Source organism: Stegodyphus dumicola, chromosome 10 (assembly GCF_044657685.1).
Source record: "Stegodyphus dumicola isolate Sdum_Otavi_A_Nest chromosome 10, ASM4465768v1".
NCBI classification, from domain to species: domain Eukaryota; kingdom Metazoa; phylum Arthropoda; class Arachnida; order Araneae; family Eresidae; genus Stegodyphus; species Stegodyphus dumicola.
Genome location: NC_140777.1, coordinates 124935714 through 124948413, shown reverse-complemented (window position 1 = coordinate 124948413; position 12700 = coordinate 124935714). Strand labels below are relative to the sequence as shown.

The window sequence follows — 12700 nt, the reverse complement described above, 5'->3', positions numbered from 1 at the left end:
TAAAATTTGCATGGAATCTCAAAACATCTTACTGTAATAATAAACACAAACAGTAAATATTAAACACAAAACATGAAATTCCAATTTCAGAATTCTTCCACATATTTATATTATACAATGTAAAATAAAAAAGGCCTATAATTTTGCAAACACTAATACTCATAACAAACAAAAATAGTGAAACTGTACATTAAATTTTTGAATTGGTTGATACAACAGAAAACACTTCAATCTTTTCTAAATTAACTTAGAATAGGGATATTTAAATTTATTAATATTCTGTCATAAAACTTTTATTACTAGTTTAAACTTAATAAATTTAGAATAGATGTCTTGTATGATGCATTCTAATCACATCTATAATTGAATCCTTCTTAACACTTATTTGTTTTAAATTAAATGGAAAACAGGAGAAAATTGTGAATGAAACATTCAGATAATTAATTAATTTAATTAATAAAACTATTAATGATATTTATTGAATAGAAAATTTAACAAGAGCTTTAATCAAAGTTTTATTTTTAATTCCTTATTAATAAGTAGATACAGATTTTTATTTAATAGCTTTAATTTTGAGATACTGATTTAAACACTAGTCAGTCAATACTCTCCTTCAAAATCCATTATTAAATTATAATAATTTTACACAATTAGTAACAAATTATTATAAAATTGAAGTAGAAAATCTACAAACTATTTTAAATGTATATACAGCAATTATCATTTATTAAACTCACTGGTTAATAAATTCAGCTGCTTATTATGTTAAATTTGCAGAAACCAAAACAAATACATACTAATCAATAGAAAAACTGTTGTTCATTAAACTCATTTGTGCTGCTCATTAAACTCAAATTAGAAAAAGAGTTCAGTGCCATAATAGTTTACTAGTATCTATCAAAGACTTTCATAACTCATCCATTTAACATACTGTAAACCGCAGCTTTATTGGGGGATGCCTTGATAGAGGCATCTCAGCTTAAAGATGCCACACATTTTTATACAAGTTAATAATACTTTTTTTATACTTTTATACAAGTTAATTGCTATGTGAAAAGACAAAAATCATCAAAATGGTGCTGTGATATAAGGGAGAATGCACAAACTAAGCACCCTTATGCAAGTTGATTTTTGTTTCATTTGTTGATAACTTAATTAAGACAGAAATTAAAAACATATTCAGCCTATTTATGAAAAACAAAGACTTTGTTTTTAATGTAGAAGCTTTTTTTTTTCTTTTATGCGGCTTTTATGTAGAAGAAACCTCAGAAGAACTGGAAACTATAGCTAATATTTCAGACATCAGTGAGGGAAGGTGTGAAGATTTATCTTCAAAATATGTGTCAAGTCACAACAATATTGAAGAGTGCATAAAAACTGATCATGAAAGTGTTAAAAAAATCTGCAGAAACTGACAGTGAAAGTGATACAGATAAAAGTGATTACATGTCATCAATCAAATTTAGAAAAGCACTGCAAATTCTCAGAAAAAATTTTAACTTGTAGAGACATTAGGATATTTTTGGAAACAGAAAAGATGAAAAATTAGCAACCGCCTTCGCCAGGAATCAAACCACAGCCCTCTGAAATACCGGCTTAGTAAGGCATGCCAAGGAAGGTGGGAGAAATACCTTACATATGATATTTCGCCTTTTAAAGGGTGACTGGGGTTTTTTAAGGGAACCTAGTTGCCAAATCCTGGATGTGGAGAATTCTCATCCAACACTTTTTAGTTCAGGCAGCACTGTACAGACATTGGGTATTTTGTGGAAGCAAGAGAGATTGAAAAATTAGCAATGCCTTCACCAGAAATCGAACCACAGACCTCTGGAATATCGGCCCAGCGTGCAGAACCACTACACCATGAAGGCACGCCAAGGAAGGCGGGAGAAATACCTTATAAACTGAAAGACGCTGATCAATAAAAGCTATCAGCAGTTTTATGAAATTGGGAATGCACAACCACAGATAGAATAATTGTTTGTAAGACTAAAAAATTTCCTCACGCATATAACTATAAAAGTGTTTTTATAAAAAAATTTAAAATGAACTTCAAAACAGCATAAATAGTTTAATTTTAGTATTAATTTTTAAATAGTATTTCAGGATTAATTAACGAATTAGTTGTTCATTATAATTTTACTTAAAAAATTTTCAAACTGATATCACAATGTGCAATACATAAACTCAGATGCTTAATAACTCAAATATGTTCGGAACAGAAATGATTTTAATAAGCAGTGGGTACTGTCTATTTACCATAAATTTATTAACTTATTAATTAGCTTGGTAAAATATAAATTTAATTTCTCTGAATTGCAATAACACTGTAAATACTCCAGATTCTTTCCTGTTAAGTATTTCAAACATACATGTTTTATTTTTTAATCTTCCTACTCAAATGGAACATAAGGAGAAAAAATATTAAAACTGTTAGATAACAAGTGAATGAAGGAGCATAAGATAATATTTTATCTACATTCTTTTGCTCAAATTCATCATAACTAAACTGAAGTTATTTTAGTTTCTAATACAGATTAAGGGAAATCATGAAATTTATACTATAATACTAGATCTGAATTTTTAAAATGTGTTCCATTTTGCAATTTTAAAGAATTCTGGGAGAGAATAAAAGATTTTACATATTAAAATCAATATATGCACATTAATATTTAAATGAAGTTATTTTATTACATAGTGTTCATACTAGACAATTGCATCTACCTATCTAAATACTTAGAAATAATGTACAAATAACTGTGGTTGCTTATGGCATTTATAAAACTAGCAGAACTTTAATCAATACTGCCTGCCACCTGCAATTTTTCATAAAAAAAAGTTACATTTTTAATGCTTTTTAAATACCTTTCATCAGTTTAATTTGAAAAACTGATACCTATATATGCAGTATTTTGTTTGAAGACTCTTGCTACTAATGTCATGTTGTTCGTAGTTTAGCTTACCAGTAGGAAGCTAGAGGATCACAGGCAATATTAAAAAGCAATGATGGATTTCTATTTGGTATCCAAATTCAACCTATCAACTAAAGACAACAATCTTCCTTTGCATGGCAAATTCTTGAAAAAGTTTTATTATTGCATTTGAAAGCTTTCTGCTGAATTTATTAATCAGACATAAATGCAATTTCCTTCAACTTGAGAAATATAACTTAATTTAGAGAAATTTGATTTTAAACCAAACTAATTTTTCTTCCAATTTGCATTATTTTTTGTATGTGGCATGTTAAAAATAATTATCGAATTATGTTACATTAAACAAAAAGTTCCGTTATTAAGCTTAACTGGGAAATACTTTCTTGTATGTTACATATTAGAATCAAAACATTATTACCATTACTATATGTTTGCAATCTATTGAACCTCTACCCCATATATAACCATCCTTGATTAAGCCACTGAAAGGAGGTACTTCCCACTGTGATTCTTCGACAGGTACAACATCTAAATGTCCAGATAATAAATAGGGTTTCAGTTTTTTATTGCTGCCTTGAACATAGTATAGTAAACTGAGATTATTAACAACTTCTCTTGAAACTAGTGGTGATGAATGCACAAATGGAAAACCTACAAAACAGAAAAATAATTATTACAAAGTGAATGACATACTTACAGAAATAGTTAATTTAATTAGTCACTGAATAGCACAGCAAAATAATAACTTACTCAATAGGAAAAACAGAAGTCTTTCGTGGGATTATGAATAAACAAGCTAAATAAGTGCTTAAAATTTGAGGAAGATAGGCAAACATTGAAAATAATAAAACTGTGATAATAAGACTCAATGTGGCTCTAAGCAGCTCTCCAGAAATGTTTTAAGAAAAAAGTCTACAGTCACGATAAAATACGACGATCTGAACTATAATCCGTCCAGCCTGATTTCTTTTATCTACCTCATCTTCTAGCAGCTAAAATATTTTAGAGTAAAATTTCATAGCTACCAATATAAAAAAGGGGCACTTTTCTGTAAAAAGAGTGCCAATCCCCAAATGTTTATATTGTGCCTGTTTATAATGTGTCATGAATAATTATGAAACATTTAATATGGGCAATGCCAAAGCTCTGCATAATGCCAAATTTGATCCAATCTTTGAGGTTTTCTTTAAGAGAAAACATGGAGAGAGAACTGTTCTTCCCATGTACCCGTCATTGTGTTTTGGCTTAAAAAATCAGAGAAATGCACAAATTTGGCATCACTCACAGCTTTAGCATTATGCACATTAATATATTACATTATATGATACATTACTATTACTACAAAGTTATTTTTTTCATTGAACACATTATGTGATCAATTATTGTTATTACAAGTTCACAATTTTTTTCACAATTAGAACTTCACATATTTTTAAGTTCGCCACCATCTAGTTATCTATTTAGGTTTTGCAAGAATGTTTATATTTGGTTCTAAATGGTAGTCCATTAACAGAAAAATACCAAAAAGAAGTTATAAAACATTAGGATAACCATGATTAATTGAAAATTAGATAATGATTTAACATTAGGATAACAATTCGAGCATAAATTTTATACACCTTTAAAATAACTAATGATTCTTCAATAAAAGTAACAGTATAAAAACAGCTAGCAGATTACAAATTTTTCATTTTTACACAATTAAAATTCGATTTCCATCTAAACAAATATTACTGACTTCCATACAGATAATAAGTCTAAAATTTCTTTTGGATCTGTGTGCTTCATCAGCCCCCCAAAAGTGTGTAACAAGAGTGCTGCTTGATTAAAAAAAAAAAAAAAAAAAAAAAAAAAAAGAGGAGGTATCAGGGCTTTAAAGAGAATTTAATATTTATTAATTATCATCTCTCACTATAGTGTAAAATAAAATTATATTTATGATTTAATTGAAAAGTTATACAAGTTAAATATTAATAAAAATGTATGAATAAAGTACAAAGTCTGAAATCTGGACGTCCAATATCAGAAATAATCTAAAAATCTAAACCTCCGGACCACCAGCAATTCTTTTCTTTATATACATAATGCTTTTATGTATATGCGTTTGATGTTTTTCATGATATAATAAGTAGACGGTCCGATTCTTAACTTCACTTTTGCACTAAATAAAATACCTCCATGTTAAAGAAATATAATCACTTATCGCGATAAATATGCATGACCAATAATTTCACTCTATAGCTGCCTTTTTGCTTGGCATACAACTTAGACTGAAACACTACCAAAGTTTATCGCTGAATTTACACCTACTGAATAACTTATATTAATAATGCCAAACTGGAGAATTATTTTTCATTATTCCTTTTTTTTTTTTAATCACCAAACGACTATTAATCCATTGCAGCTTGAAAAATGACTCATGCAGCAATGTCTAAAACACATTTTTAATATTAATAATTGAATACCAAACAGCTTATTATGATTACATTATCCTTCCTGACAATTAAGGACCTGAATCAACTGTGCTGCGAAGTGTTGAGCGTGCAGAGGAGAAATTCAACAGAAATATCTTTCCATACATAACAAACTGATTTTGTAAAAAATACTCATAGGATGAAAGACTAAATTTAGTACTGTTTGAATTTAAAATAACTAATCTGTTATTCAGATAAACCCAGGGCTGTCGCCACAGGCAGTGTGGCAGACCTGGGTGGCAAAATTTTTCAGATTTACAGAAACATCGAGCAACAAAACTAATGGGTGTTAAAAATCTTGAGAATAACAAGAGGTACCCTGTGCCCCCCCCCAAAAGGACCAGTTCTATATTTCCCACTCTACTGGGCAGATTGTCGAAATTCAACTTGTGTTTTTCATGTCTCGAAAGCGTGACTTATAAGCGTGTATTAGAGTTATATATAGCATTGTTCTAATATAGGTATTTTGACACAAAATCGGACTTTTTCTGAAATGACATGCCAATTTTTTTTCCATATTTTAATTCTATGACTCAAATTATACCAAAATGCCACATTTTGTAAAAATTACAGAAGTAGTTTTTAAAACATTAGCCCTTCAAATTTTAGCTCCTTAATGTTAATTGAGTATGGAATACATTTACAAATAGCTTTTTTTTTTATTAAATTTATTTGATTCTACCTTTCACATTTCAAAATTTAGGTTCATTCCAGATAATATTCGACCAGTTTTTATGATTTTTTTTTTTTTTTTTTTTAGTCCAAAGGGATTTGAATCCCGAAGGACTATTAGTTTCGTTTTGGCATTTTGCGTCGGATTCATAAATGTCGGTTCACTTTTCAAACTGTTGCCACAAAATGTTAGAGTCCTGCATTATATTTGAAGAAATTAAATAATGAAAAATCTGCATAAATGTATGTATATTTCTCGTATTGTGATAAAACAACGGTACATAGAGTCATCGAATTTCGAATAACGTAATCCTCCAACGAATATGAGCATGTGGAAGACCAAATTTGAAATTTGAAATTTGTTTTATGATCGATTTCCTATTTTTTAAAACTTTGACGAATTTTTGATTAACAAACTCAAGGATTTCAAAGCGAGCAATGGCAACGTTGTGCAGAAAAAACATTTTTATCTCCAGCGCGTGAGTCTCTGTATCGGAAATTCTAAAGATATGCTCGTTTTAAAACTATTTTGCGATATTGCTGTTGCACTGGATCTTATGGTTTAATTGCGAGGAACATGATATTTAATAAAGAAAGGTAACACACAAAATGTTAAAAAACGCCCCTTTGGACGTAATTTAAAATCTGAAACATTTCAGATTTTTTTTTTTTTATTTTTTTTTTTTATTTTTAAATAATTTTTATAAATTTTTCGAAAAAAACTTTTGAATAATGTATAAAATGTTTACCATCATCTTAAAGTAGATGTATTTCTATGCATACCTGAAAAAAATTAGGATTTTTTATTCAAAATTTCCGAAGATATACGTGAATTTATATACAGTCAAAAGTCGTTAATTTGGACATCCATAATCCGGAATGATCTATAATCTGGACCTCAAGGCTACAAACTTTCTGCGCATGCGTCTCTTTGACGCATGCGCATAGGCATTTAAACATGCGCATTAGACATTTTCAACTGCACATATGCGTGTGCGCATGTGCATAATATGTTTATGCATGTGCATTTAATGTATAACGGATGGTATAAGCTAAAATTATCCAATTATCTATTTCAGTTAATGTTGCAGATTGCATTTTTCCTTAATCTTCAAATTGGATCTGGCTTATTATTTTTTGCATACTGTTAGCAATTTTATAAAAGTAAACTTGAACTTTCGATTATGTCAAATAGAATTTGCGATATATGTTCACTAATATGTAAAGGATCTACAAAGCAAAAGTATGTTTCGATGTCCATCAAACAAAAAGTGGAATTGCTGCAAAAAATGGATAAAGGCATATCCTTTGCTTCTCTAACCATTCCGAAATCTGTTTATCAGTTTCACGTTGCTTTGCGGGGGGGGGGGGGGAGTCGCAGCGCGCAATGAACTGGAAGTTCATCTGTCAGCACTATCCTTATCTTCAGGGCACATGTTTTTATTTTATTCCGCTTATAATTCCTTACTAAATGTAGTATTTCATCTCGAAGTACTCCATCTTTGATATGATTTAAATCAAATTCCTCGTCATTATAAATATCACGAGTACACATAGTTTTCTGGTTGCAATTTTATAATTTCAAGTATGCATAAGGTATGCTTTATGCATGCGCGCGTTGAAAGAAATGTTTAATAAAGTAAACAAATAAATATTAAGCTTTTTTTTTTTTTTGTAAATTTTTTTACCCTTTAGATAATAATGGCTCTTTATTTCATAATTACGGTTTCATATGTTTAATTTTATAATTTCTGCATGCCATCTTACCAGATTTAAACTGATGATCTATAATCCGGAAAAATCGATAATCCGGAATCGCCGAAGTCCCGGCAAGTCCAGATTAAAAACTTTTGACTGTATTGGAGTGTTTTGAAATTTGGCACATTTGTTGAAAGCGATCATAACATCAAATGTGGTTTAGGCACATTGTTAAAATTATTTGAAAGTAAGAACAATGTGACTTTTCCCCTCCCCCACTCCCGGACAATGGAATGGAAAGAAAAATAGGTTGCCGTATATTAAGAAGTTCACCAAGTGAATTTTTCTTAGCATAACCTTAAAAAAAATGCACCAAGTTAAATTTTTGAATTTCTATGTAAATTTTACACCAAATTTTACAAAATTGAATAATTAGGTATAATTTGGGTTGTAGAATCGAAATACGGAAAAAAATTGGTACGTTATTTCAGAAAAAGTCCCATTTTGTGTCAAAATACCTATGTTATAACAATGCTATATATAAATCTAATATATATAATAAGTTGTGCTTTCGAGACATGAAAAACACAATTTGAGTTTCGTCAATCGGCTCAATAGAACTGTCCCCCCTTTTTTTTTCTGCGCAGTGCACTTGGCAGCATAATTTAAGATCTGCACTGACTGCATGAGCAGCAAAATGTCTAGCACTGGCCCTAGATAAGCCTTAAGCATATACGGGAAATTATTTATTAGGGACTTTGATAAGCTTTAAACATGTGTAGGAAATAGACATTAAGTATAATAAATAACTCAACTAATGTAATTTTGGCTTAGCTTCCTCAGTATGCCAGAAATGCAAGATAAAACTTATCAGAGCAATATTCCTTTAGTCGTTAGTCTCATGATATATGGCCAATAGTGTGTAGAAGAGCTTCCCTTTCCTCTTCCATTTCTAGAGGCATTTCACATTTTAAAAAAATCTTTCTGTTCTAGTTAACAACCCTAATTCCAATCCATCTTTGTCATTAGAACTTAAGGAAAATATGTTTTAGTTCTCATTTCATCAACAGATGGTGCCAGTAGCTTAACTCCTGTCCTGTCTTTCTTATCTTATCTAATTATATCTTATCTCATTCATTTGCGCTTTTACAGCTGAGGATGATGGTTCAGTAAAACCATCGAAACTAGTCCTGTGAAAATTTGAAAACATAACACTGATTTTTGTTGTTTGACTTCTGAATTAATACTAGATTGTTGCTTTGCCTAATTTTTTGTTTCACTATGGTGTGTATGTCTTCTCTCTTGTATAAGGTGTTAGTGATTTGATGCTTAACAGTTACAGCAGATTGGTGAGAAACAGGAACTGCAGCATTTTAGCCTTGATGCAAAATTGATCTGCCAAGGAAAAAAAAATTTGAAACAGTAACTTGATAGTAATATCAAGAAGAGGCAACACACTGATAATTTTTTTTGGCTAATCTTTGGAATTGGTGACATTTTTGTAAGGCGATAAAGGTTACTAGCTAGGACTTTAGCAGTGTACATGGATAAAGTCAAGAGTGTGCACAATGCCATTTTTTTGCAATTCTGGGATGTTTTTTTAAGTGAAAATAGGTCGACGTCTTCATGGATGATACCGTGTATGTGCAATTCTTAAAAACGCGGCAAGCAGTTTGCGATTCTGCACTTTCTCCCAATTTCGCACCTAATCTTCGTCATGATTAAGCACTTTTGTTCCATAAAAGTTCTAGCATAAGCGTAATTCGGCTAGTAGTTTGTTGGAAAAAAATGTTGAGTAAAAAAAAAAAACATGCCTTTACTTTGTGAAAACAAAATGGCATCCAAACAAAAACTAGCAGGTTGCTGTAGCAGGGTTGGTTGCCAAATTTTTGCCAAAAAATCGCCAAGTTACCATAATCCAAAGATTAACCTTTTTTTTTTTTTTTTTTTTTTAATGTTGGAAATAGCAATTAAGAATGAAACAAACATAAAGTAAAACTTATATTTAGTTAGTTTCCTGATCTGCAAGCCATGGTTTGTAAATAATTTCAATGTACTGTAAAAATGTAGGATAAAGTATCTCAGTACTGTTCATATACATTATCAACCATACAAATTCATCAAAGTAAAAGCCAAATAAATTTGGAACTTGTCTTCGATGATGATACTTTATAAGCTCCGAAAATGTTCTCTCACTTTTGTAAATGGAGTATTTACACTTTGCAGCAATTAGTTCTTCATTTCTATACAATTTAAGGACACTTCTCATAATTTAAAATCAAAATGACTGAAAAAAAAATTTCAAATTCACTCATATTCAATTTCTATATGCTAACACAACTTAATGTAAAAATGAAGAAGAAGATGCAGTAAAAATTTACTCTACAGCACCTTTTGGCAAATTGTTTCTTTTTTGAAGCCACAATCAGTGCCAGGAAAGATCAGCACCAATTTCAAGATGGTGCTGATTCTTTCACCTGCTACACAAAACCAAAATAAGAAGTGAAACACTTCCACAAACTCAGTGTCCATGTACACATCGACCTATTTTAACTTAATATGTATTTACAAAAAAAAAAAAAAAAAAAAAAAAAAATCAGATAATTGCATAAACTAGACACTGCACACTGCCTTAACTTTGTTCATGTAATCGACTTATTTTAACTTGAAAAAAAAATCAGAGAATTTCACACTGCCTTCACTTTGTCCATGTATGCATACATCTATTTTCACATAAACAAAATCAGGAAGCTAAAACGAAGTTAAAACTAACATATTAACCAGAAAAAATTCGCCGCTATCTTAACACTCAGAAACAAACAACCAAAAATACACAAACAGTGATGAATAAATAACCAAAAATACATATTTCATAACATAAAAACATTAAACAACAAATCTTTTAACAAATATTAACACAAAGAGACGAATAAATAAATGAAATGTCAATTTTTTAACATACCTTTTTTTCACGAGCATACGTTTAGGCTTCCCACCACTATCTCCTCCATCCTCCACATAAGCAATTCAATTACATTTTTCAGCTTATTCATATCTATCAGCAATTAAACCAGCTTTCATGCAAAAATCAGACATCTTTCATTCATCATCCAACACATACAAAAAAAAAAAAAAAACTCAAATTCACAATTTCATAGTAATCCAACCCATCAACATTCATCCTCTTAGTCACCTCAGACATACTCAAATGATGGTACTCACAACAAAATAATAACAAGCTCAAAATACAAGACCATACCATGCAACTTTAGCAAAAGTTAAAACTTTAAATATCCAAACTAACTAAAATCACAACTCATGAACTTGAAAAATTTGGATCTTTGATGTCCTCTCCTCCCCAAATTACACCAAATATGTATTTACAATTATGCAAGTAAGATAATCCTCTTTTGTTCATTTATCATGTTTTATTCTAATAAATATTATTCAGTTAGAAAAAGAAAATAGTTTTATTTCCATAAAAGAAAAAAGACAGTCTTTCACAAAATTAAACAGATAAATTTTTGTCTCTAAAGTTATTTCTTTTTCAACTAAATTAAAAGAAAGAAATTACCTTTGATTTATATATGCTATAAAATGAAGAGCATAATTTTTACATTATTTAAATTCACGTAAACACTGAAAATACATGAATAAATTAAAAGCTTTATCTTTGCTTGTTCTTAAAAATAAATACATAAAATAAATAAACCAAATATTTAAAGAGTTTGGATAGCTGCTGTTTTATTATACTACACTTCTAATTTCATTGTTACCTAATCTATGACATAAAATTTTAAGACGTTGTATTACAACTTTTCATTCTTTTAATTAACATATATAGGGAATGTGTTAAAGATACCTTCTTGTAAATGGGCATATCTGGTATTGACAAAATACAGGATTTCAAATGCTAAATGTCTTTCACTAAAATGTCTGAATTTTTCAATTAAATTTCCCCAGTTACAGGGTTTGAAAGTAAAACTTACATTGCATAGATATCAAAGACATTCAAGGTGAAAACTACAATCAATGCCCAAATTAAATAATTTAATCAATTAAAAAAAAAAAAAAGGCCAAATACTAGTCCCTAAGTTAGAAAAGTTAATTTTACAATTATAAATCATTGAAAAATAACATAAAAACAATACTATATTTTATTTATGAAACATGCAACGAAGTGCTGTTGTAAGTCCAGGCATAATACACTTTTGTATAACTAAAAAACAGTTTAAGTATAACTTACTTATTGTGAGAAAAGAAATAAAATTTGACAAGGCATCTCGATTGTAATTGTGAAAACCATAATTTATTGTTTGAAACTTTAAAGCTTCAGAAAATCGCCCTGAAATTCCTCTGTTATCTGGAATATAATCCACATCGCCAGAATTGCAAATGTCTAATATTTCATCTTCATGCAAAATTAAAGCTCGAAACACAGCAATGCCCAATAAAATTATGATAAGGTTTATAAACGATAGCAATATAGTACAGAACGCAGCATTTTTACCGCGCATTTTCTTAAAATTCAAAGACAACTGAACTACGATGTCAGATACGAAAACGAAAACCGCCGCTTGTTTACAAACATTAACATATTTCATATGGTTACAGTTTAAAGGCCCGTCTACCCGTAGCGATTTTCTCGTACAGTAGAGGTCTTCAACCCATGGCCCACGGGCCACGTAGGGCCCACCGAAGGCATTTTGGTGGCCCCAAATTTGAATTTGAAGAAAAATTGAAGAATTTTAATAAATTTTGATTTTAAGAAAAATTGCTTGTCATAAAAAACGTTTTTTTAAATTTTTTTTTATTCTTGATTTTATTTCTTATTCTTGATATTCAAACATTTTAATGACATACCTGATAATACTTGAGATAAAATTTTCTCAAAATGACGAATTTTCAAAAATTTCACTTTAT

At 29.7% G+C, this 12700-nt stretch overlaps 1 protein-coding gene across 2 annotated transcripts in view; it reads right to left on the bottom strand.

The window, feature by feature from the left end:
* LOC118198547 (N-fatty-acyl-amino acid synthase/hydrolase PM20D1-like) overlaps positions 1 to 12368 on the bottom strand; it is a 65289-nt gene extending 52921 nt beyond the window's left edge. For both annotated transcript variants that reach the window (XM_035370247.2, XM_035370249.2), the window contains exons 1-2: positions 12024 to 12368; positions 3352 to 3584 (exon numbers count right to left, since the gene is read on the bottom strand). In XM_035370247.2, coding sequence (XP_035226138.1) covers positions 3352 to 3584; positions 12024 to 12294 — 504 coding nt within the window. In that variant the 5' untranslated portion in view covers positions 12295 to 12368. The remainder of the gene's footprint in view (positions 1 to 3351; positions 3585 to 12023) is intronic.
* Positions 12369 to 12700: the final 332 nt, after the last annotated feature.